General features: G+C 39.5%; 2 protein-coding genes across 2 annotated transcripts in view; both read left to right on the plus strand.

The window, feature by feature from the left end:
* The first annotated feature begins 2,827 nt into the window (after positions 1-2,827).
* Positions 2,828-18,922, plus strand: nfx1 (nuclear transcription factor, X-box binding 1). The gene is made up of 23 exons (XM_084747397.1): positions 2,828-3,074; positions 4,537-5,475; positions 6,690-6,851; positions 7,165-7,242; positions 7,412-7,517; positions 7,810-7,881; positions 8,026-8,165; positions 8,263-8,362; positions 8,447-8,664; positions 8,893-8,990; positions 9,078-9,108; positions 9,205-9,287; positions 10,668-10,776; positions 11,113-11,232; positions 11,316-11,395; positions 11,484-11,714; positions 12,705-12,778; positions 12,862-12,963; positions 13,339-13,476; positions 13,609-13,675; positions 17,108-17,253; positions 17,371-17,475; positions 18,489-18,922. The coding sequence occupies exons 1-23, from the start codon at positions 3,056-3,058 to the stop codon at positions 18,562-18,564; spliced, it is 3,294 nt and encodes a 1,097-aa protein (XP_084603523.1). The 5' UTR covers positions 2,828-3,055; the 3' UTR covers positions 18,565-18,922.
* A 2,073-nt stretch (positions 18,923-20,995) lies between these two features.
* The window catches only part of smarcd3b (SWI/SNF related BAF chromatin remodeling complex subunit D3b), a 59,116-nt gene continuing 53,928 nt past the window's right edge, over positions 20,996-26,183 (plus strand). The window contains exon 1 of the mRNA XM_084746914.1: positions 20,996-21,404. Within this exon, the coding sequence (XP_084603040.1) occupies positions 21,393-21,404 (12 nt within the window). The 5' untranslated portion in view covers positions 20,996-21,392. The remainder of the gene's footprint in view (positions 21,405-26,183) is intronic.

Here is a 26,183-nt window from a genome sequence, read left to right on the forward strand (position 1 = left end):
GCCAGCGTCAAGCTAGCTGGGAGGAGAGACGTAATTTCCGGTCACGGTTGTCAAAATAAAACCCAGAACGTTATTTTTAATATCAGTACCAAAATTCATGTTTAAACGATTTATGTTTTAATAATATGTAGTAAATAAAAAAAGTGATATTAATGTTAGTGTTACATGTAGCGGGCAAATAAACACGTCAAAAATATTTCCTAATTAGTTTTATCATACTGACACTGTCTAAAAACTCATTTTTTTAGTATTGCCCAAGATGTGTGTTAAAGCTGAGAGAACCATATGACTCCACAAAGTAAGGAAAAGGTGAGAATTTTATACTTATGCACATGCACATAGGTGTCCTAATGAGCACTGCTTTATTATGTCTCTGGAGACTGTACAGTGAATGGTACTTATATCTAACTAAGAGTTGCAGCAGTTTGTGCATTTGTGGTCCCTCCCTCTGGTTACTTCTAAAAAAAAATAAAAATAAAAATAGAGCATCAGACACCTTTCTAATAGGTACTGTATACCCACCCTATGATCCCAGGATCTTGGCAAATAATGAAAGAACAATAACAATATTATTTGAGTTTATTTTATGACGCGATAAACATTTAAATAGAGCTTTTTGTGATTTAAATTGTTTTTTGTGATATGGTTGTCTTTGCAACAAAACAACAAGAGGGTCTCATCGCGGTTGAATTGTGCTATTTTATTTTGAAAACAAATTTACCCGTTTTCTGGTCTTGTGTTCTCATCGGTGGCAACTTGACGCAACCTCACTCCCACCCACCTCGCCTGGGTTGACGGGGCTGATGCCCACTCTGCGCATGCGTGATCTGGATTTTCTGACTGCAGGGAGAACCCCATTCGACTGAAGGCCGGTTTAACAACGATTTGCATAAAAAAATACATTAATGTGCCGTTTGTTTGACTTGAAGCGACTTCTAACATGATATTTACAATCCCGAGCATCATCAGAATAATAGAAACCCGCATAAATATTGTCAATTGAACCTCGGTGCCTTCAACAGCTACAAAATTCAACGTAAAGCTTATTTCTGTATCCAATTTGGACGGTAAAAAAAATCGACCGTGAGGACGTTACATCTTAACGTGACGACACAAAACTTTGAGAGTATCTGTCTTGAACAACTGTTTCACCACACTATCTCTATTTTCTGCACTTAATGTCACAGTGGGGTTTTTTGTGGTTTTCAAACGGCCTCAGTCCGAGTTTAGTGAGAAGGTAGTATCAGCTAACCAAATGAATCATCATGAGCTGTGAGTGGCCATTACATTCATTTTCCTAGTCTAACATGGGCTGATAAAACAGAACAGTTGGTTTTAGTGGGTTTGCACTAGTGTCCCCTACTGTCAGATGAATTTATTTCAGTTTACTACTTCAGCTGACTGTCACTTGGGAGAAATGGTGACCTTTTCAATGGGGCTTCTGGAAATTGAGTGTTAAATTATGAATGTCTTATTCTAGGTGTCCAAAGAATCATTTTGAGTTTGCAAGGTCTGTCATTGTAATTCAGGTCTTAATGCATCTCTGTGGTAGCAGGTTGTCATATTTCTGGCCCAGAGGAAGTGTGTGTGTATGGTTGTGCTAATCGACCTCTTAAATAAATACAGTTTAATTCATTTAAAATTTCATTATCCCCAAGAGAATTGGGTTTGCAGCCAAATAACCACACATCCAAAAATATGTTATGCAATACGTTAACGTATAAATCAAAAACATGTTGGATATTTGCCACAAAGTAACATAAAACACTCTATCCGTCTGCCATAGTATCTACAAATTCAGTGAGCCCTACTCTCAATCAGATTACTAAATACCCACTTTTTAAACAATTATATGCAACGCAGTGATGCATGTTGCACAGGTACATAATCAAATAATTGATTTCCTTCCCTGTTATCAGTCAGAGAAGCCTCTGTAGTCCCTGTTACACTAGTCCAAACACGGAGCGCCACCTTGTGGCCTTTTTATAGTATTGTTTTCTGTTAAATATCCCTGAATTCAAGGGATTCTTGAATGTTTTCTATGCAGTAGTGGAATGTAATCTAAGTACTCTTACTTTACTTGAGTATATCCATTTTCTGCTACTTTATACTTCTACTTCACTATATCTCAGAGGAAAATATTGCACTTTTCATTCCACTGCATTTATCTGACATTATTACTTTGCACATTCAGTTAATAAAAAATATAACGAAATAAATTATGATATTTTATTTTAGATACAGCTACCAGGCAGTAAATAAAAAAGTAATTAAAATTAGCTCCACGTTTACCAGCTGAAACATTAAAGTGATGAACACATTAATACATAAATAATTACAATACAATCATATAATTTATATTACTCTGAAAAGAGCCACTCTGCCTAATGAATAGTTTTACTTTAGGTAGTTTCAGTATATATTGATAGTAATACTTTTGGACGTTTACTCAAATAAGATTTTGAATGCAGCAGTTTTGCTTTTATCTGAGTATTTTTACACCATGGTATTGCTATTTTTACTCATGTAAAATATCTTGAGAATTTCGTCCACCACTGGTTATACAACCTACATTGTCCTCCGTGGATGATTAATAACCAATCATTTTTATACCCGTTATTTTGGTTAATATAATATGCTTGAAACTATATTTCTTTAATAGTTGCCATTTTACCAAATGGGGGTTCTGTAGGGCATATTATTTATTTACTTATTTACTTATGTTATGTTATTTTCCCCAGTATTTTATAGCATTTAATTTTTGGCATTCAATAATTTTCCGTTTTATTTTAAAAGCACTGACCGGAAGTTCCGCTTTTCATTCTCGCTAGCTTAACTAGCCAGTGTTAGCTTTGAGCTAGTGCTGATAAGGTGAGTTGAAGGGGTAGATAGTTCCCGGTCTAAAGGGACTTGGTGTCATTTTTAACAACCAGGACACGGGTGAAAAGGTGGACATTATCTCCGAGTACCTCTACACGCTTGTCATCTCTGATATAACAGCCTGCTGTCCTCAAACTTGTGGCGTGGGAGAAGCAACAACCAGAGTTCACACTGAATGGCTGAGGGGAACTCAGGTGAGTTTAGTAACATGCTGTCAAATAACTCATCCATGCTTTAAGCTAGTTCCTATGTGTAAACAAGTCAGTACTGTTGAAATTTAACTGGATTGGTCTGCCCACGTCTTACATATTCTGTCATTGTTGTACGTTAAATTAGCTTGATTTGTAGCTATCGTTAGCTAAGATGAACTTTCAGCTAACACTAGCAGACTGACTTAGCAGCTGATCTTTCATCTTGTTATATGTTCGATTAGCTTGCTAATGGCTCCTAATGTTAGCATTACATCAGTGTGGTCAGGTTGTCCGTATATGACGTGATAAAACATGTGACAGTGAACTTTGAAAGCTAACACTTCACATGATATCGGATATGAAGAGCTAGTAAACATGTAGCTAACCTGTTAGCTCGTAGTAGCACCAGTCTGTGCGTCTAATAGTTTTAAAATGTGAATTTCGTGTGTTAGTGAGAACCTTCTCTAAATTGGGTTGAAGCCAACTAGCTAATAATTACATAATAACTATAGCATAATAATAAATTGTTTTTAAGGCGCAGTAAATTGACAGAAGAATGCTAAATTGATAAATCAAACAAATCGATCTGAATTTTGGTAACCGATAATAATTTTAGACATTCAGTCGTAACAAAAATGTTTGTTTTCATCATTTATTAATTTTTGGTTCATTTTTGCTGTTGTCATATTAGTTAATTACGTTTTTAGATTTTATTTTGAGCTGTAATAGCATTTGATTACTCCTTATATTTGACGACTCTTATCACAGACTGATTGAAGTGATAGTTCAGGTTTTGAAGTGGGTTTGTATGAGGTACTTATTCATAGTCAGTGTATTACTACAGAAGATGCTGGTTGTCACGCCCCCCAGGCAGTAAATGAAGAGTCTTTAGGTTTTGGGCTGTTGGTTGGACAAAAGGAACAATTTCAAGATGTCACGTTGGGCTCTGGTAAATTGTGATGACCATTTTTCACAATTTTTTGACACTCAGTAGAGCAACCTGAGCATTTCAATAAATCGACTGTGGAAATAATCAGCAGATTAATCAATAATGGAAACAGTCATTAGTTGCAGTCCCAGGGAAGGAACCTAAGCAATGTACTGCTGTGGACAGGACCAGCAGCAAAATGTATTCTAGCCACCTAAAAAAATGATTTCAGTTAAAGTGTACACTATATTCAGAATATTTTTAGTGTCAATATTTTAAGTCAGTTATTGCTTTCTCCAATGCAACAAGACTACTTACACAAAAACAGTATTTCTACTTACCTCATACAACCCCACTTTGAAAAATTCTAACTATCTTTTTACAGACACAGTAATTGATGAGTGAGTCAGTGTTGAAAAGCACGAAGTCAGTGAAGAGTCATTGTTGTTGCAATTTAGCCTATTAAGCATGTTTATTGTAATTATGTGACACACTAAACTTCAGGCTTTCAACACTGTCACTTTTTTCGTTTTGTAGACCCACCAGACCTCAATCCAGATGAGGCGTCTCATCGAAAACCGTATCAGCACAAATCCAGAAGAGGCCGGCCCAGACACAACAATGACAGAAACCTGAGTAGTAATGGTTATGATCGTTCTCAACAATATGGACACTTTCATCAGGGCTTTAAGCCCCCATTTAGCCATGATAATTCAAATTATGCATCGTACCAGCATCCCCCCAACCAAGAAGAGGATGGAGCCAGATGGCGAGGCAGAGGCAGAGGGAGGAGAGAAGGGAACAGAAGTGTAAATGGGAATTTTGGTGGCTCCAACTCTTGGTGCCAAAGACCTGGAGGTGACTTTGGACCTTACAGTGGTAATAACAGAGGTGGAGGGGCCTGTCACTCAGGGGCACAGCCCATGGATGGACCTGATGGACCCAACTGGAGGAGAGACGATGTGGGCAGGAATTCAGAACAAACCAATGAAGACCAAGACGCCCGGGCTAAAAAACCCAGGAAGTTTAATCAGGAGCAAAGGAGAGGACAGCAAAATGAGAAGAGTGCTCGCTTCAAGGAGAACAACCCAACAGCAGGAGGTCAGAGGTCAAATGACACCAGAGGAGAAACTCCACCCTCAGACATCAGGGAAAGACCTCAGAGGAGCAGGACAGGTCCGGACTCTCAACACGATGATCACCAGAGGAAACACACCGAGGCAAAGAGACGACAAGGACCAATCAAACCGCCCAAACCACCATCTGAAGACAAATCAGGCTCAGAGAGGCGGGCCAGTGTCCAAGATGAGTCAGGCCACGGCCGATCATCTCAGGATCCTGCCAGTAAAGCTGGACGAGGCTCAGGAAGACACGCACCCCTCCAGGCCAGAGGAGGGAGACGAACACATCATCAAAACCACCGGCCAGGCCCGAGGAACTGGGACAAGATGCCGGAGAGCAAAGAGACACAGACAGGTTAGACTCACTGTAAACTCTTACGGAGACCAAAGATTCAGTTATAGTCAGAAAAAAAAAATCACAGATCACTTTCACTGTTTCACACTAAAAGAAATCTTCCAGCCACAAGAGACGTTTCTCATCATTTGACAGGTGTTGTGTTTATATTAACCTAATTTCCTAATGATCCAAAATTAATCATGTTTGGAGCCTTTAACCTACATGACACCTCATGTTATTAACCATTTGGTAACTTTATTAAAAGGTTGTGTGTAAGACTGTCATTACACTGTCATAACCATGTCATGATACCTGTCATCAATATGAATTACTTTTTTAAAACAGACTGCATCCAGAAGAAAACTTGTTTTTAAAAAGTTGATATTATTCTGAATTAAACACATGTTGAGAAATGCAAAGTACTGAACAGCACTTTCCCCCGTCATGCCAGAGTCGTCGGCGTCTAGCTCAGGATGGAACTCGGCCTCCAAGACTTACGGTGGCCAGTTTGACAGGAAATAGAGTAACAGTGTGGGTTCCTTGCTTTGTTTAGCTCCCGGCAAGGAAAATATTCAAAACACACTAAGAATAGTCTCATGACAGTCGGTGTCAAAACCAACCACACATGACAGTTTAATGTAACATTAAAACATAAAGCTAAACAGTTTCTTTAAGTTTGATATTGTCAAGTTGTCATGACAATAATTTAACAAATTACACTCCTTCATGACATGGTTAAGACAGTGTCATGATGAGTTTTATGCGCAGTGCTTAATTTAAGCTTCTCTTGACTTTTCCCGTTGTACAAAGTCTTGAAAGGTTGGAAAATACTTAATTCTAACCATTATGTTTTCAAGGATGGGAATATGCTTGAATTTGAATATTCTCCATGGAAAATGCTTAATCTTTCAACTTAATCTGGTGTTTCATCTACAGAAAAATCTTTTAACACTTTAAAATGAACTTAGAAAACATTGAACAGTCATGATCAAAACATTCAGTCGAAGTTAATTTGAGCAGCTGGTAAAATAAAACTGGCATTGTATGATTGCTGTGGGCATAAAGTTACCCAGCAATTTAGCATAATATATTTGATAACACTGTGATCATAATCTGTGGGGTTAAACATAGTTTCTCAGCTCATAATTATTCTCTGATGGAGTTCTTTCAGTTAAAGAAGGGGATTTATTTGTCTAAAACTCTCCTGAGCCTCTGATCTCGTCCGTGAACAGGGTGTCTGATTGAGCAGCTGTCTGAGGAGAAGTACGAGTGCATGGTTTGCTGTGACATCATTCGGCTCATGGCGCCGGTGTGGAGCTGTCAGAGCTGCTTCCACGTCTTCCACCTGAACTGCATCAAGAAATGGGCCCGATCCCCGGCCTCTCAGGCGGACGGTACGGACCTTATACAACATCTGGATGTTTACCAGCACTGACCAACACTCCACTCAGTACTTTTACAAAACAGGACCTCGCCATAATACACTGTAATGCATAACACTGTTGTGCTGATGGACAATACCTACACACTGTGGCCCCATTAACAAAAAAAACAAACAAAACACAGCTCTCTCAGGCTTTGAAGTTCCTGCTGCATCAACAGTGTATTGAGTGTTGTTTTGCAGTTTGAGCCAGTGGAAATATCTGCTGTTCTCTTTATATATATATAAAAAAAAGTGTTTATACTAAAACAGATGTGTTTTTTTAGATTCAGCTGAAGGTTGGCGATGTCCGGCCTGCCAGAATGTTGCACTGAAACAGCCGACCTCCTACACCTGCTTCTGTGGTGAGTGACTGCTTCATTCGTGCACTTAATGCATATTATAAAAAGTAACATAATTGTAATCAAATAAGATAAATTAACATGTAATTTGGTTTGATTAGGTTTCCTTTAACCCATCAAGTCTGACACAGAAATAAGGCTCTCACTCTATTATTCCGCATTTGATTGGCAGGTAAGGTGACGAACCCAGAGTGGCAGCGCAGTGAGATTCCACACAGCTGTGGTAACATGTGTGGGAAGAAAAGAAGCGGAGTGGACTGCAACCACCCCTGTAACATGTGAGCCTAGAAAATCACAGGGAAACAATCTTTTTATGTGTCTGTCTTTTTGATTTGGAGGCATTTTTGCTAGAGCTGCATAATAAATCAAAATTTGTATGGCTTTCTGCAATTTTCAAATTGCAGGAGGTGCAATGCATTTGAATATGTAATTGAATAAAATGTTGTTGGCAATATTCTATGGGTTAACTTGCATATAATATATGTTGGACAGTGTAATTTATTATAAGCAAGCTTAGATTGGTTTGCAAAGTTGTAAAATTTCCCACATACTTTCTGTATCTCCTCTCAGTTTATGTCATCCTGGACCTTGTCCACAATGTCCTGCCTTTGTAACAAAATCCTGCACCTGTGGGAAAACCAGGTACTGTACACTTTAATCATTTTTCCATCTGTGTGTCCTCTGTATTTATCTCTGGACATTATGTATTTCTGTGGTACTCAAAGAGATTTGTTCATTTGTCTGTGATGTTCACGTCATAATATTGACAGTTCCATATCTTTGCAGTCAACCAGTGCGCTGTGGTCAGGGTACAGTGCTGCAGTGTGACAAAGTGTGTGGTGCTTTACTAAACTGTGGTGAACACACCTGCGCCCAGGTGTGCCACAGTGGGGCCTGTCAACCCTGCCAGCTGCAGGTTCAGCAGGGTGAGTCTCACTTTGTCGGCACAGCTGCGTTAAATGTTCTGACAAATAGAAGTCTGTTTTTATAAACTGGTCATTTTTGTCTCTTTATTTTCTTAAGTGTGCTACTGTGGCGTTACCACACGTGAAGTCCTTTGCGGGACAGATAAAGAAGGATTTGATGGTTCGGGACATTTCTCATGTCAAAAAATATGTGGGACGTAAGTCTGTCCATCATTCATTAACAGTAAAGTTCTTTTTTAAACCATCCCACCTTTGTCTGACACTCACTCTCCTCCATTCAGGATGTTAAACTGTGAAGCTCACCGCTGCCAGCAGGTGTGTCACCACGGTCGGTGCCAGCCATGCCCTCGCTCCCCGAACCTGGTGAAGACGTGTCCCTGTGGCCAGACACCACTGACCAAACTGCTGGAACTGGGCTACGACGAACGTAAAAGCTGCTCTGATCCCATCCCCTCCTGTGGAAAGACGTGCAACAAACCCCTCGCCTGTGGCTCCAACGGTAAGGAAGAGGGACAAAGTGTGTCGTCGTTTGATTCTTGCAACTTGTTTTACGAACATGTAATCCCATTTTTATCTCCTCTTGAGTAACGTATTTTATTCTGCCTCCCTTTTTCATCAGTCCTGAGACAATGAAACTGTTTATAGACAGGATGTACATTATGTCCAGCTTGCAGGCATTGTTCTCACAGTCTGTCAGGACTGAATGAATGAACTTGTGTTCTTTCAGACACCATCCATCTGTGTGAGAAGTTATGTCATGAGGGCAGCTGCGGGCCCTGCTCCCTGACCTCCACTATCAGCTGCAGATGTGGCTCCAAGACCAAGGTTTGTCTACAGTGTTTGTGTTGCTGTTCTTTGTTGTGCTCCATCTACGACAGCCAAGAGTTAAAATCGTCCTTTTTTGCTTTTCAGGAGGTACCGTGTGCAACAATCCAAAAAGAAGGTGAGATTTAAGCAAATCCGGATTAAAGTAATCACGTGTACCATCACCACCTGCCTATGTTTTCTGGTATTTCACCTTTGACTCTTTGTATCACAGAGGAGCTCGTCTTCACTTGTGAGAGGCGCTGTAACAAGAAACGCTCCTGCGGCCGACACAAGTGCGGCGAGCTGTGTTGTGTGGTGAGTATTTAGTGAGCCTGTGTCAGTGTTGTTTAATTTATACCATCCAAAGCTCGGGCTGTAGTATTTGTGACTGTTGTTGGAATTCAGACAGTCACTATCTCACTAACAGTGGCAAAAGAACAAAGACAGTGTTTGTGTTGTGATGGTAGCAGCTACTTGTGATGCTTAGTTTAATCATTTAAAAAGGTTTTATACCACTGAGCATTTGGCAAACTGCGATTGTTACCAGCAGATGCACTAAGAAGAAAAATGTTTGTCTCCGTTGTTAAAAAGCATCTGTAGCGTGTTGGAGAACACAATCAAAAGAATCCAAGACACTCTGTTCCAGAAATGTCAACAATCAGCAATGAGCAAACATATTGGAACGAAAGTATGCGGGAGATAAAGAGAGCAATATATGAAACCAGTAAATACCTATTGAATAAAGAGAAAAGGGGAAAGAAGGTATTTTAGCACAGACAAACAGATAGTTTGGTCAGTGGTTTTCTGTTTGGTGCATAAATCTCTGAAGGTCAGTCCGCCACACTGGCGTGTAAATGCACCTGAAGAGACCTGTACTCTGATGGCCATGAAGGTTTGTTTCTGTTATTTTCTTATTTTCATTGGTTAAAATGCATAGGCCTACATCTGTCTTTGCGTTTTTGTTCTTTCACCACAGTATTTTTAACAATTAGGTATTAAAATCATAACAATATCTAATTAATTTATACATGTAGATTTTAAAATTTCTACTTAAAAAAATCTTATCACGTTGTCATCTGCAAACTCATTGTTGCACAACAGTTCATGAATATAAAATGCTATTAAGAATAATTAAATAAATAAATACTGCTGTCTGATAAATTAAAGGCTTCAAATAGACCCTGTGATCGACTTCTTCAAGAGATCGATAATCGGCCCCAAAAATCCCGACCGAACGAACCGGTGCTTTATGTCCGCCTTAAACACTGAAGGCAAGTTAACTTGACAAATATGCATAAATGAAAACTTTTCTATTTTTAGCTTAAAAGAGGTTTTATGTGAGTTTTTTCATGCAGCGTGGACACAGGCTACATAGTGACAGACTGAATTCCAACATCAGTCGCAAACACTACAACATTATGTAATGAATAAACTTAACAGATGCAGGAAAGTTGCAGTGGTAAAGTGACATCTAGTCACATAGTACGTATGTTACTGTAAGCAGTCTGTTTTCTCTCATCTTTCTTCAGTAAATTTGTTCCTTACAGACCATTTAAACAAGAAACATACACTGTAATTAAAATAACTTTATATTTTGTGTAATTAGAACACAACTTTGTTGAATTCTGCACTGGGTTTTGGGACAGAGCGAGACTAAAGGAGCTGGTGTCACTTGTTTCTTGTCTCTTTATCCAGAATGTGGAGCACAAGTGCCTCCTGATCTGCGGCTACAAGCTCAACTGTGGCCTCCACCGCTGCCAGGAGCCTTGTCACCGTGGAAACTGTGAGCCCTGCTGGCAGTCCAGTGAGTCCAACAGCACTGTATTTATGAGCCAAGTCTCTGAAGTACCATGTATTTATTCTGCCATTCAAAGGAAAAATAATTTGAGGTTTTCACATCATCTTTGTGCCTTTTTCTTTCCTTTGTGGTATTATTTTTTCTATTTGTGCTTCATGACTTGAAGTAATTTATTTTTTTTTCTTTATACTTTTCTGCTAACTATGTTTGTTTTAAGCATCAGAATCACAGAGGCAAATTCCTCCTAAGTGTAAACACACATCGCAATAAACCTGATTCTGATGCTGATTCAATTATGTTGCCACAAAGCTCATATCCTCTCCTAATTCCTCCTGTTTGCAGGTTTCGACGAGCTGACGTGTCACTGCGGGCTCAGCATCTTGTATCCGCCCATCGCCTGTGGCACGAAGCCACCAGAGTGCAAAAACCCGTGTACAAGACGACACGAGTGTGACCACCCAGGTGAGATAAAGCCGTAAATGTTTACACTGCAGTTTAAAAAACTGTCAGTGTGAATGTTGTCCTAACATTTGTCTTTTATTTAGTGTTCCACAACTGCCACAGTGAAGAGAAGTGTCCACCTTGCACATACCTCACTCAGAAATGGTGCATGGGAAAGCATGAGGTAACGTTCCCTGAGCCGACTATTTGCATACCTCCTTTGTTTTGTTATCACTGTCATTAAAGTGACACTCTTTTCTTCTGTCTCACAGCAACGCAGCAACATCCCGTGTCACCTGCAAGACATCTCCTGCGGCCTGACATGTAATAAAACGCTGCCATGTGAAAATCACCGCTGCAAACGCATCTGCCACCGAGGCGAGTGTCTGGCAGAAGGCGGCTGCCAGCAGCCCTGCGTGCTGCCTCGTCCAGACTGCGGCCACCCGTGCGCCGCTCCCTGTCATAAAGGCAGCAGCTGCCCACGCACCACCTGCACTGCCAAGGTACAGTACAACATGCTGAGAGCAGCTGGACTTCCAGTAGCTGTGAAGTATGGGTTACAAAGTTTGTGCAGATGGTCTTTGTTACATCCAGGCTTGGACTCACAGGGAGTTGAGGCATATTTTCCCACCATCAAAAGTTTCTCCTCAGTTTAATAACTTATTACCCTCATGAAAATATTTTTTAGTCAATAAATGTGTCACACCTCCCAATTATTGAAGGTAATGTTTAACAGTCTAGCTGTCTATTCTTTTATGTTCTTTCTAGCTTACATGTGGGCTCCCAGCAGCTGATGAAATCTGCTGTAATAGTGTTTAACTATCATAAATTCTTAACTTGGATGAAATAATAACATTTCAGTGGCAGCCCTCCAATCTGAAGAACTCAACAAACAATGAAACCTTTCAAAGTTGCAGGATTTTCTCACATTAGCTGCAGTAAACTTTCAGAAAACAATATATTAGCTATCTTTCCATCCAGATGTTTCTCAAAGAATAGGCAAAAACAAATATTTCCATCCACTACCGAGCAGAAAATCATTGTACTGTTGCAGAAGAAGAAGACACAAGATTACTAATAAAAAGTGCACCAGTTGAACCTCAAACTGTGAAAAACAATGTAGAAAATATGACATTTAGTGAAAAAAAATAGTGAAAAAAATAAGAAGATGATTGCTTTTTAAATTTTGCATTCCGAGTGTAAAGTTGAGTTAAGTTAAAACCATTATGAGATTAAAGTTGGAATGATATTCAATTTTATCCTCAATATTTCAACACTATTCTTGAAATGCAAAATAAAAATCTTCCTCCTCCTATTTATTTCACTCATGTCTAGCCCTAATACTCATCTGTACTAATGCAATACTTCAAAATGCACATAAAATTACTTGGAGAAATTCAACCAGTCTGCTCACAAAAAAATCCCAGGTTGAAGTCTAGTCCCTCGTATGTTTTACAGTAGTAGTGGAATTTAATTCTTCATCCTTTTCACAGGTGGCTGTACAGTGTGACTGTGGTCGAAGAAAGGAAACGGTGGTCTGCACAGAGGCGGCCAGTTCATATCAGAGGTCAGTCTAACTGTTTCTGTATTCAGCTGTTTAAATTTTTAAATGTGAAGTGGTTGAAACATCCTTCAATCTCTGTACTGCAGGTACGCGGCCATCGCCATGGCCAGTAAACTGTCTGACATGCAGCTTGGCGACTCCATGGACATCGCCCCGTTCCTCACCAAGAAGGAGATGAAACTGAGCAGGTAGAGTGACGGGGGAGGAAAATGATGATTTTCTGTTGAACTCAAAATTAAAAGTTATTTGAGAGACCATTTTAATACAGTTATGAGGTGTTGCAAGGCCTGGTGCTATGCAGAAGACCTGGCACAGTGCAGATACTTTTAATCAAAAGTGAAGCATTATTTAAACGTTCTTCCGCATAGAAATGGATTTCCTGTTCACCATGACTAATGACTTTTTGTTTGTGCATTAATATTTAAATAAATCAATCAGAGTGATGCATTTAATGGATGACAACAGGCCCAGAAGTATACGTTTCATATTATTTTAGTTCAGCAAATTGAAACAAATGAAGTGAGAATCTGACTCGATGTAAAATCTGCCTCCATGTTTGTCAGGCTTGAATGTGACCAGGAGTGTGCTACTCTGGAGAGAAACAGGCGTTTGGCTGAGGCGCTGCAGATCGACTCGTCTTCTGACCCCTTCAACACCCGCTCTGCCTCTGTGTACAGCGACAGCCTCAAAGAGGATGCCAGGTCTGTCCTATTACAACTCTCATCTGTTATACTTCATCTATTAATTGCACAAGTTGGTAAAATTTTGTCTGTGCAGTCTGTTCAGCACTCTGAAAACTCCCTGTAAGCCTCTCTGTTCGTCTTCTCTTTCAGAAAAGACCTGAAATTTGTCACAGAGGTGGAAGAGGAGATCAAGAATCTTGTCGAGCTTGCTAATAAGGTAAGATGATATACAAGGAATCGATTGTGCCAGTTTGGGTGAGCTGTTGTGGTGTGGTGCTCCCTCTGGTGGACGTGTTGGGAGCCCACTACTACCACTACACTGGGCAGCAATGACTGAGGAAATACTGATAAAATCTTTAAAAGTTGCTCATTGATAGCCTTAACATTACATTTGAATACAGAAGCACCTTACTGAATTTTGCATTAAGATGATGGCAACTTTTTTTGTCAGCAGTCAGTCCTGCCTTTTTTTTTATTGTGTTTATTGGTCTATTAATTCTATTATTGTATTATTGTTTTCCAACAAGAAGAGGAACAACAAATATACATCAATAAATGATTGACAGAGGGTTAAAAACAAAAACACACAAGAAAGAAGGGTTTAGTAGCTTAAGACATAAATGAGAAGAGTTCTTTGATGCAGTGTACATTTTAAAAAAATGACAGTGACTATAGGCGTGAAAGTTGCATAATGCTTTAAAGATTAGATTCAGCTCAGATTATTCACAGAGCCACAAAGTATAAACTGAGCTCATCTACTTTCAAGTGCTGTGCAACCCCTTTTAAACAAAAAGTATAGCAGGGAGGCTGTGGGTTTTCCCTGTTTAGGAGAATTAGCCTGTATGCTAATAATGTTATAAAGACTGCAACCATGTGATTAGCTCCCTTAAGAAGACAACAACACAGAATATAAAACTCAGTGATCTGTTATCCCCTCATGTTCATGCAACATCACTAATATCTGTTTGAACATTACATATGTATATATTTATTTTTCCCAGTGGAATTCATAGCATGTCAGTTCACATACAACACTGTAAGGTAGACACATAATTTAGAATAAATTCCCAAGATGCACAAAGATACTGTGCATATGTCCACTCAGAGAGGAACTTACTTACTTACTTACTTTTATTTGATAAAAGACCATATGAAAATGAAACATAGAAACATCTTCTTGAAAGTAGGTTTTTCAGGTTTGCAGGTAAATAGTCATAAACAGATGATATTTTCCTTTTAAGATAGTCTGTAACCTTTCACTGAGGTGGGCGTTAAAACTTTCCCTGTACCAGAGGATGACTCTGGGCTGTAAGTCTTTGATCCAAGTGTGCAAAAGAATTTAAAGTAGCTTTTCATAGAGTTTATAACGTGGTGCCGGGAGATGAGGTGAAAAGGAAAACACCAGGCTAACTTCTCCCTTAAATATTCTACTAATTACCTCAGAAATAAATGTGTAGAATCTGGAAATTAGTTTACATTCCCAAAAGCAATGGAAATGCAGCTGACATGCAGCCTGTGGAGACTCTCCCTCAGTCTGTTACATGTAAATGTGGATCTGGTCAGGTCAGTAGCCACCTGCCAATCAGCTTCAATATATTCACCACCTGAATGTCTTAAAAATTGTAATTCTAAGCACAATTTATGCGAAGCTACAGCACCCAGGACCACTGACCTGAGGGCAGCGCTCATATTTGCTGTATAAAGAATGTGCTGCACCTTTTTTTTCTCCTATAATAGATCACTCTTTAATGCAAACCATGAGGTTCAGATGCATCCCAGTCTGGTTTGTATTTCACCGTTAGTAAGTTAATTAATGATCCATTACTGTACAGTATTTGTCACTTACACAGGCTGCGTAGAATTAGTGTCAATGTAGAAAACAAAGTAAATCCACTTTCAGCCCTGGCATTAATTTTTTAACATAAACCCAAAACTTACATAATTTTTACATTATTTTCTGACCCAGTTGTTGTATATTCAGCTATTTTTGAGCTCGGTCAGTCCTCCAGTGGACCTGCGAGATGGAACCAGCTGTGGTTGCTTGTAGATTTGTGACAGTGACTGTTTCTAAGCCAGACTAAATTAGTAGGTACCTCGTGGGGCAGTTGGAAAAATAGCCTCCATGTTCTTGTTTCAGCTTTGTCTGATGCGTTGAAGCTATCAGGAGACTCTCAAGGTCGCTGTTGCCTTGGTTTCTTTACTAAATGTAAAGGTTTGTTTATCACCGACTGAATCTTTCTAACCACAGATCGTGTCAGCAGCAAAGCTTTTCTACCTCGGAGTCTGCTTATGAAAGGTTCCATCATATTTTCTCTCGTTTTAAATGTGCTGCCTTTACCAACTCCATTTTCTACTTTTAGCATTCTTGTGTGGGCTTCTACTTTCTCCAAACCAAGGTTATCAAATCTTAATTCCCTATCGATATTTTTGCTGTAATGCTTTTGTATTTGGCAGAGAAAGTGGACCGGTTTCATGCCAGTTGTTGTTTTTCCCAACTTCTCCATGTGTACACGACTTTAAAAAAAAAAATCTTCTCAAACGTACTTACGCTGAGAACCATTTCTTTTTGGACCTGGCTTTGTACATGGATAAACTTGAGTCTATAATGGCATTGAAAAGACTCTTACCTTCAGTGTTTGCGCCCATTTATGCAGCTTGTTGGAGACACGAGGGTCAGATTCACTGTGAACACACTGGAACAGTCATTCACAGTCTTTCTGGCTTGTGACCCCTTCAAACAAAGCAGCGCTACTTGCCACCTGCTGTTTCCAGAGTACTTTTTTTTTAGAGGTTGAAAGGGTAAAATTAAACTGATTTATTTTGTCAGCCGTTCTTCAAAATCGTTGTTCTTTTCTTGTGAATTACAGATTTTGTGCTACAGAAATGTTTTTTTCTGCTTTTCTGTCGTGTTAATAATCTTACTCCCACTGAGATTTGTTTTCAGGGTTCATGCAAAGTCTTGAAAACTTGGAAAATCCTCAGTTTAAACTGTTTTCAAGGTTCCCTATACACTCGAATGTGAATATACTCACTGATATCCTCCTTTTGATGTTTGAAATTAAATGAATCTCTTATTCTCGAAATGCATCAACACTGATCAAAACATACAATCAAACAAACTGACTATATATATTGATTGTAGTGGGTATAAAGGAATTCAGCCTTGAAAAGTGATCGAATTTTAGTCTAAAAGGGATAGTTCACCCAAAAATGAAAATTCAGTCATTATCTACTCACCTGTATACTGACTGAAGGTCAGGTTTTGTTTTTCAGTTCACAAAATACTGCTGGGGTTTCTCAGGAAAACAGTGTTGCAGAATCTCCCAACAATTTAAGTGAATGGTGACCAGAATTTTTTTTTTTTTTTTTCCATTTGAAAACTGGTCGCCATTAACTTTCCTGTGAAATTTCAGCAATGTTTGTGAACTAAAAAAACTAAACCAGACCTTCAATCAGTATGAGGGTGAGTAGATAATGACAGAATTTTCATTTTTTGAGCGAACTATCCCTTTTACAAACCCTGCATGATGCATTCACTGTTTCCTGTGTTTGTGACCTAATAATTTCAGATGAATTTAAGTGAAAAAGAACAAAATATCCTGACAAAAGGCCATAAGAGATGCATTTTTAACACAACATCCGTCCGCAGGGAAAGCAGTCAAAGAGGAGCCACTGTTTCCCACCCATGAACAGAGAGCACCGCAAGATCATCCACGACTTGGCCGAGGTCTACGGCGTGGAGAGCGTGAGCTATGACAGCGAGCCCAAACGCAACGTGGTCATCACAGCCCTAAAGTAAGACTTCATTCAAACAGTAAAACATGAATATGTTAGCAAATCCGTGCAGCCTGGATACCCTCATAACAAATACAAGTGGCGATTGTGTGTCTGAAGATGTGTTTTTATTCTCAGGGGAAAGTCGGCTTGTCCGAACTCGACGCTGACATCACTGATAGAGCGAGAGACGGCTGCGAGGGCGCCTCCTCCCATCGCTCATATCAAACAGCACAGCAGCAAGTGAGTCTTCCTCTGTGGTTAAAGAGACTGTTCTGAATCTAGGGGATCCCCACTATAGCCAAGTGTCACAGGAAGTATCCTTAAACACCACCATGGGCGCCTCGTTGAAGTTAAGAATATGTCTGCAAGATTAGTATGACTTCACTCGTGACCAAGACAAGCTTATCATACTTCAGCAGTTACCAAGTGTTTCTGTTGTCGTGGCAACGGTCCATTATACCAAACTCCCTGTAAGAAATATGATATTTTAAAAATCCCTTATGTGTCTGTAAAAACACAACTTTAGAAACACAAGATAAGGGGCGTCATATGTCGATAGTTGTCTAGTTAATTTAGCATCGATATAATCCATAGAGATAAACTGTATTTCTGTATCTATTTTTTCATGCCTCTGTATCTTCTTGACATTTCACCGGGGTGTATATGATATATGATGGTATTTATGTGAAAAAACAAATCATACCATCCCTCTATTCTGTTGATTCTTGCTAAAAGACCCAAAGACACTTGTTGCTGTGGATATCAACACATCATTTGGCTCAACAGAGATGATTAACAGATGTATGATGTGGCTAATAAGCTGCTTTTGTAGTTTGAAGACATAATCTCAAAGTAAAGTTATATGTGGCAATATTTTAATGATTCCACACTTTAAGTTCATTTCATTATTTGCTAGGAGACCCAGGCTATAGAGCAGAAATGACCAACCAATTATTTCTTTTCTACCTCCAAACCCAAGTTCCCTATTTTAATAAATTAATTTTGTTTTATATTTTTATTTTCCATCAATAAAAAATGATTGATTGTGGTACATTTTGAGGCATTTTGTTTAATCATACAAAGTTGTTGGATCAAAAAGTGGGGGTGCAAGAGCAAACGTTTTCTCCCCCACATCCTTTGCTCAGGTGCCTGTGAACATCACATTGAATTATCAACTTTTTATTGTATGTGGCTGCTTGTCCTTCTTCTTTATTAATAATAAATTACTAATTCTCATCTCATTCTCCTCTCAGGGCCACCAGTGGAAGCACCTGGTCGAAGATGGTTAAAGAAGAGCCTGTAATAGATTACTTTGATGTCCAGGACTAAAAACAAGGCCAAAAAAAAAAAAAAAAACCCTCAGGATCTACACATAAACACGAGTCTACATTTGCCAAAAAGCATGAATAACTTTTTTTAATTTGAGTTCATCACTGGCTTCACAATCAAATAAAATTATGTTTGGAGTTATCTCTCAGATGTGATCATCTCCTGGGAACACCCACGTATTACCAGGAAGAGGAGTTGAACAAGTGCCGAGTCAAGTGTTCCCCATGAATTTAGATATTAAAGTCAGAATCTGAAGATGGATTGTTCTGAAAAGCTCCTGATTGTTTTCTTTGCCTCCTTTGTGTGCAACCAGTCCCTCACTGAACCCAACTTAATAAAAAGTGAATTCTTCCTCAGACCAGCTCATATCTCCACATTAGATGCTTCTGTCAGATTGAGCTCTGTGCTTTAAGATTCTCAAACAGAGTGCCAGAAATCAGCCACGGGATATCTTTTGTTCTTTCTGCTGGTGTTGAGCCAAAGAGTTCAGTAGTAAACCTCTGCTGATTGAGATTGTGGGTGGGTAAGGAGTGGGCTGCACTGCGGAAAGAAGGCTTTGTTTGAAACGCGGCTCTGACCCAGATGTTGAGCTGCACTTTCTCGAAGCTCTTCCCTGATAAAAAACCTGAAGGAGTTTTGAGGTCGGTTTCACAAAACAAGGAGGATAGTGGTCAGTCTCACTGTTTTTAATCTCTTCTTGTCCAGCTGATGCACCTCTGCAGCTGGAGGGGTTAAATGAGTTCAAATACAGATATGCCGACGTTACAAACTGTCCTGCACTGATTTGACCCTTCCAGACTTGCAGTTTGTCTTCACGTACATCGTGAGCGCTGCTTACATTTTCCATTTTTGCACAATATATTTTTTGAATTTTTAAAACATAATTCCAATAGCCTAGATGATGTGCATTTTTTACTCTTTAAATGTTCATTTATTTTTATTGTAAAGCACATTTTAAGAAAAGCACAAACATACTTTGGCTTTTATAGAGCGTTCTGTCTTGAAATTAATGGCATAAGGTAGTTATGATGGGCCCCGGTGCACTCTAGATACTTGTTTTGCAGCAAACTCATGCACACTGCTGTCCTGATGTTAACGTGTTGCATGGCTGTCGACACACGAATGATGGCAGCAGTGATGCTGATGCCAGATGAACTGCTATATTACTGCTTGGAGCTGCAGTTAATGTATACAGACACATTACTCAGTTGGAGGGTCCACTCTCTCTACGGTTCCTCACCCCACTCCAGTGCAACCGCACTGCCTGCACCGTCTTCATTTATTCATGCCCCTGCTAAGAATTCAAATTAAATTCTTTAACATAACCTGTCAAATCACATATCATCATAGCCAAGATTTATCACCTATATTTTCATTATCAGAATAATAAATAATACCGTAAATTTCCTGTTATCGAATGGTAATTTACCACTCCAAATATATTATGTGCATCCCCATTATATTAATTAATATTGGTAATCGATTACTAGATGAATTATGTCAGATCCTTTGCAGCCCTTTTCCATAAGCAGTGGTGGAGTCAGGCGATCCAGGGGGGCAGGGGTGAAAAATGATAAAGAGAGCCTGAGTGCGTGTGATGCATTCATGGTCAAACAATCCCAATGCCTGGTTTACACTGAAATCTTTTTAATGCAGCTTCAAGTACAGTAACTGCTACACTTCTGTAATAAAACACACAAGGATATTTTAACTTTTTGACCATTCAGAGGTACTTTATCACGTTGTCTTGAACATCAAGACACCCCAGATTATTGTATTTCATCTTCCATCATCTAACCATTGATTAATCAAGTTGATTATTGTGTCAGTTAATCAGTTTGTCGTTTGGTCTGTGAAATGTCAGAAATATTGATCAGTTTTCCAAGATGACGTCCTCAAATGTCTGGTTTTGTCAAGGATATTCAGAGAGAGGGGAGTTAAAAAAAAAAAAAAAAAAAAAAAAAGCAATTAAAAAAATATTCACATTTAAGGAGCTGAAATACTTTTTAATTTTGAGTCCACCAGTGTCCACAAGGCTGGTCGCCATTATGATTTTTCTCAATCTGTCAACCAAAAGTTGTCCTTTAATCCATCAATGTCTCATTACTGCTCTATAAACCAAAATGAAATTACTACTACTAATAACTATAATAATATTTTATTTATGAGGGTACTCAGAGACACTTTACAAATTATAAAACGCTTTATGTTTATAATTCGCAAAACCTTTATATAAATCTTTATAAAGAGAGTGTTGTGGTTGTTTTGGTTAGGGAGCTGATGGTGCTGCTCCTCTGTAGTAAACAGGTTTTATTCAGTGCATCACTGTGGCCTACATCTCAAAAACAAAAACTCTGTCTTTGTTATGGCAGTGCACATATATTTACAACCTGAACAGACGGAGAATAACCTGTGGTGATCATGTCACACTCCTTTTGTTAAATCCACCATCGGACAGTATACGTTACCCCCCTAAAAACCCCGCTCCCGAGGATAATTTGCTGACACTCCCTGCCACTGGGTAATTTTTCATTATATCGACTCTCCAGCAGAGACCGCGCCTGCGCTCCTGCTCCCTTCCGAACAAGGCTTCACCAATCCTGGCTCTGGCTCCATCCCCGGCTCGGCGTCTCACAGGCCAGTGCTAATAAGTCGCCTAGCTGTCCAGTAATGGGGAAGTGATAGGGAGACGCTGCTGTCTGAGAAGCCGTGAGGAAGTTGAGGAGTGACGGGGAAGCTCCGCGCCGCGCCGGACCGGACACCTCCACAGAGACACAGTATCATCCGACAGTTGCTGTTGTTGAGAAGCCTAAAAAAAGCGCATAGTGATGGAGAGAAAGGTATGGATGCTGCTTCCTCTGCTACCTTGTGATACATTAGCACATTTGTTTTATTGCACATCACTTTGCCTCGCTGAGTCTGCGCTGCTCAGTATCCGCAGCCACCATTGAAACTATTCTTTATATATTTTTCTTTATCCTGGAGGCGCGCTGCCAGCCGGATTAGTGCGCACCGGAGTTTTTTCCTCGTCTGGCTCTAATTTATTGTGTATCTAAAATAAAAAAAAAAATGAAAAAGCTGGCAGGATTAATTTGCTGTATTTGGGCTCATTCTGAGTCGAGCCGCATGGTGCACAATGTATTGGGGGATATTATTGAGCAGGGGAGCGGGGATGTGGTTGGGAATATTTAAGGGGCTACAGTAGCTTCTGTCTGCATCATCACACTGTATAGTTGCAGCACCTCACCCCTCCACCTCCACCTCCCACCCCTCCCCGTTTTCCAGCCGACGCAGACACCAGGCAGCGCGGCTTGTTAACCTTGACTCGTGTGGGAAACAGACACTTGAGGAGTAACACAAGGGGGATGCACGGCGGCGGCGGCGGCGGCGGTGAAACCCAGTGCGGACCATCCTCCGTTACCTCTTTACGCATGCCTCCTTTAATTCATTCGCCGCCTTTCCCTCCCCTCTCCTCTCCTCTCCTCTCCCCTCCCTCCCTCTTTGATTTAGGGCGCACACACAGTCATATAATGGTGCTTCATGTAGGGCTGTTAGTGCCCCGCAAGTCTGCTCAAGTGTGTTTTGGATCTCGCAGGAAAAGTTTCAGTTTCAGTGTGTTAATCTGCTGGCAGACTGTGGGTACACACAGCAGCAGGAGAGGAATTTTTTGGGGTGTACAGTGAGAGCCAGATCTACTTTTGCTGATCCAGGGGAAAATCTAATTTTTATATTCCAGCTGCAATATATTCACTTCTGTTGGAAGTAAATCTGCTTTTTGACTGTTTATAGAGCCTTAAAGTCCACACAGAGAAGCCACAAACTCCGTGTTAAAGGAATAGTTTACATTTGTGCTCTCCTGCTGAGAGTTTGATGAAAATATTGATACCACTCTCATATCTGTAGCAGCCAGTTAGCCTAGTTTTGCATAAACACTGGAAACAAATTTATCTCATTTGTTTTATATAGGTGTAACAACAACTCTATGTATTATGTGCGGGATTATTTCTTGGTGAACATACCTGCCCAAGCCATTTCTACCTGATTCTTATTTAAGCTGACCAATCATGTCTAGAATGGAAACCCAGATGTGTGAAACTCTAGCAAGTTGTTTCTTTATTGTGCACATTGTACAAACTAATTTTGTTTAAAATGGCATCAATGCTGTGGTTATGATCTGTTTAGGTTCAGTGAAAAAAAATAAACACTTGTTGAGGGTTAAAATTATAACTTTCTTCTCTCATGGGTCTGGTGTTCTTCTAGACATGACTAAGCTAAACAGCTGCTAGCTGTAGCTTCATATTGAGTGTACAAACACGAGGATGCTATGATCTTATCCTCTATCTCTTTAGGAAAAAGCTAAAGAATAAATTCCCCAAAATGACAAATCATTTTCTACAGTTTAGTCAGTTGTTGATGCCATAATACCATTGTAATGTCTGTATGATCACTATGAAGTTACAGCTAGCAGACAGTTTGGAAACAGAGAACAGCTAGCCTGGCTAACCTCTTGAAAACTCTCACTAACATGCCATCTTATTTGTTTAATTCAAAACCCAAGGTGTAGAAACAACATTATGTTCCTATTAAGTGGTTTATGCCAGATTATTTAGTGGTGAACACAACTCCCCAAACAGTTTCTGCTAATATTTAGCATAAAGATATAAGCGTGCTATCGATCTTCTTGGCAAGAAAGCTAAAAAGCGTTGCTGTCAAAATGTCAGACGATTTCATACAGAGTTTGGTGGATATGCTATTCCATGATGCTAACTACAAAGCTACAGATAGCAGCCAGTTAGTTTAGCATAAACACTGGAAACAAGAAATTGCTAGCCTGGCTAACCTCTAGCTAACTCTCACTAACACATTGTCTCATTTAATCTGTACAAATCTGCTAGCCCTTTCCACCAGTGTCTAAATTAAGCTTTTTAATTCAAGATGGCTGATAGTAGTGAAATCTGTTTATTAGCACTTACGTCTTTGAGGCTCATAAAATCAGTCGCACACACAGAACTGTTCATCAGTGGACATGTTGCTGTTGCCTAATGCGTTGGTATCCAGCACAAATACGTTTTTTTCCGAGTAGATTTACTAGAACATGGTCAACTTGGGTGTGACGTCATTCCCAGCTATGGATGCCAACTTCTGAGGTAAATGGAAAGCCAAAAATTTCTCAAAATGTCAAGATTTTATATACATTACTAGTTCTGTAAAATGATACCACTCTAATGTCTCTAAACTAACTCTGATGCTACAGTTAGCAGCCTGTTAGGAAACAGGAAAGGGGAGGAAACAGCTAGCCTGGCTGGTGCAGTGACCAAGAAATAGTCCCGTCCACAAGTCCCCATATTACCAAAAAGTATCATTTTTATACTTAATTTTTCATACAGATTAAACAAACGAAATATAATGTGTGATTAATTAACTTTATAGATATCTGTAGGTGGATTTTCTCATGTTAAACAAAGCCAAGCTAGCTCTTTCCACTTGCTTCTAGACTTCAAGCTAAGTTCAGCTAACCAGCTACTAGTCCTAACTTCATATTTAGCATACAGACATGAGACTGATATCTCAAAAAGTAAAAAAAAAAAAAAAAAACACAAATAGAGAGTTTAGTGGTTCAGTACGAGCAGTAAAACAGCTACAGTTAGCAGGTGGTTAACTTAACTAATTTAACTTAAAGGCAGGAAACAGGAGGAAATAGCCTGGCTGGGCTCTGAGCAAGAAATAGTCCAGCCCGTGTAGTACCTCAGTTTTGGTGTGAATCATCAAACAAACAAGCTAAAACGTCATAATTAATGAACTTTAATGGTGCAGGTAGGTGGATTTTGTTAGCATAAACAGAGCCAAGCTAGCTGCTTCCCACGTTGCCAGCTAATCTAACAAGCTGTTGTCTGTAGCTTTTATATTTACTATACAAACATAAGAGTGGTATAAATCTTTTCATCTAACTCTGTGAAAAAGCTTATTTTTCCAGTATTTCAAGCTGTTCGTTTAAAAGAAAATCTATTATATTTGGTATTGCTCATGAATCACATGTAGGTTTAGTCACTGCATTGCTTTTTTGCTATCATACAGTTTTCTGTTAACGTTTTTCACAGTTTTCTTTAGGTAAAGTAAACATTTTGTTATTTTGCTTACACCATCAACTCATTCCTGCTCCCACAGTCTGGATGCATGTCAGAGTCAGTGACACTAAAAGCTTAGAGGAGCCTGAAAATGCTGAAAACTTTAACTCAACATCTATTGTTTTCTTCCAACGAGGCATCCATCGTTGTGTAATAACTGCAAATGTGTTGTCACTGCACTCATTGCACATTTTAAAGGTTTTCTCAGGTTCCAGCCTCTTTATCTCGCTCCATCTTTTACTGCTCTGGTTTCATGTGCAGAGCTGTTGAGGTATGGAGGACTTGGTGACTCAGCTGCTTGCTGATCTCAAAGAGCTCCATCAGATGCACTTCAGTTTGATGCTTTATATGAAAAAAAGCACAGACAGGCATTTGAGTGCAATTAGTCTACAAAGAATATTGCATAACCACTCTTATTTCAGAAAATTGATGCTTGTGTGTTGGTTTTTACATCTCTCGGGAGTAATTTCATTCATTTTTGCACCTTTTTCCGTATAAAATTTCCATACAGTGGTGCAGAAATGTCCTACCTCTTCTGTTTTTTCTCTCTGCTCAGTGTTGCTTTAAATTATAGCCTGAATATGAAGCTTTTCAGCTGCTCTTCACTTGAGTCGTTTCCTGATTTTGTGATTTGTGGCATGAATACTGAGATGTTTTCTTAACTCGATGTTTTCCGTAGAAGTGGTTGATCTTTCTCGGCGATACAGGTGCGTTCTCTCTATGAAAAAAATAGGCCAAAAATAACTAAATTTCAAACCGCAGTCTTCCCTGACCCAGCTGCTGGCACAGATATTCCCCTCAGTATAAAGAAAAGGAGAGCAGTCCCATTAGTATGCAAGGTGCCGTCACAGCTCCTGAGGTCTGATAGAGGATCAGAGGATCAGCTCCTTTTACAGTCTGCTGAATGCTTGACCTGGCTTTTTAAGGAAAGCCGCACAGGAACCCCCCCCCACCCCCCCAGCCCTCCTCGCTCCCCTCACTCACACACATTTACACCCTGGTCACTCTGTTCAGTCATGTTTGAAATTTAGTTTGGGAGACTCATCAAGGTCAATCAATGTTTCACTGAGTGTGCGGTTTCAGCTCCGGAGTTTCTGTGAAACTTTATTTTTTTTTTGCACAGTTTCTCCAGCAGAAGTGAGATCGATTAGACAGACTGGAGGCTGCTGTACACATTTTGGGCTTTGTTTCCGTCATAGCGGGTCACCCAATTAAATGTTCCCTGGCTTTGTGTTTTGTGTTATTTTGCAGGGATAAATGGACAATGGAGCACTTCCTTTTTTTGGCTGGTGAGGAATGTGCTTGCTCAATGGTGGAAACAAAAGAGCTTACAATAAAGCTGTTTATTTCACTGAATATTAGAGCTGAAACGATTTGCAGTTAAATAAATGGTCGACTGACAGTAAATTTATAAGCAATAATTTCGATAATCAAGTAATTGTTTTAATTTTTTCAGGCAAACAGTTGCTGGTTCCAGCCTCTGAAATGTGTTGA

This window comes from Lutjanus erythropterus, chromosome 21 (genome assembly GCF_056507025.1).
Source record: "Lutjanus erythropterus isolate fLutEry1 chromosome 21, fLutEry1.hap2, whole genome shotgun sequence".
NCBI classification, from domain to species: domain Eukaryota; kingdom Metazoa; phylum Chordata; class Actinopteri; order Lutjaniformes; family Lutjanidae; genus Lutjanus; species Lutjanus erythropterus.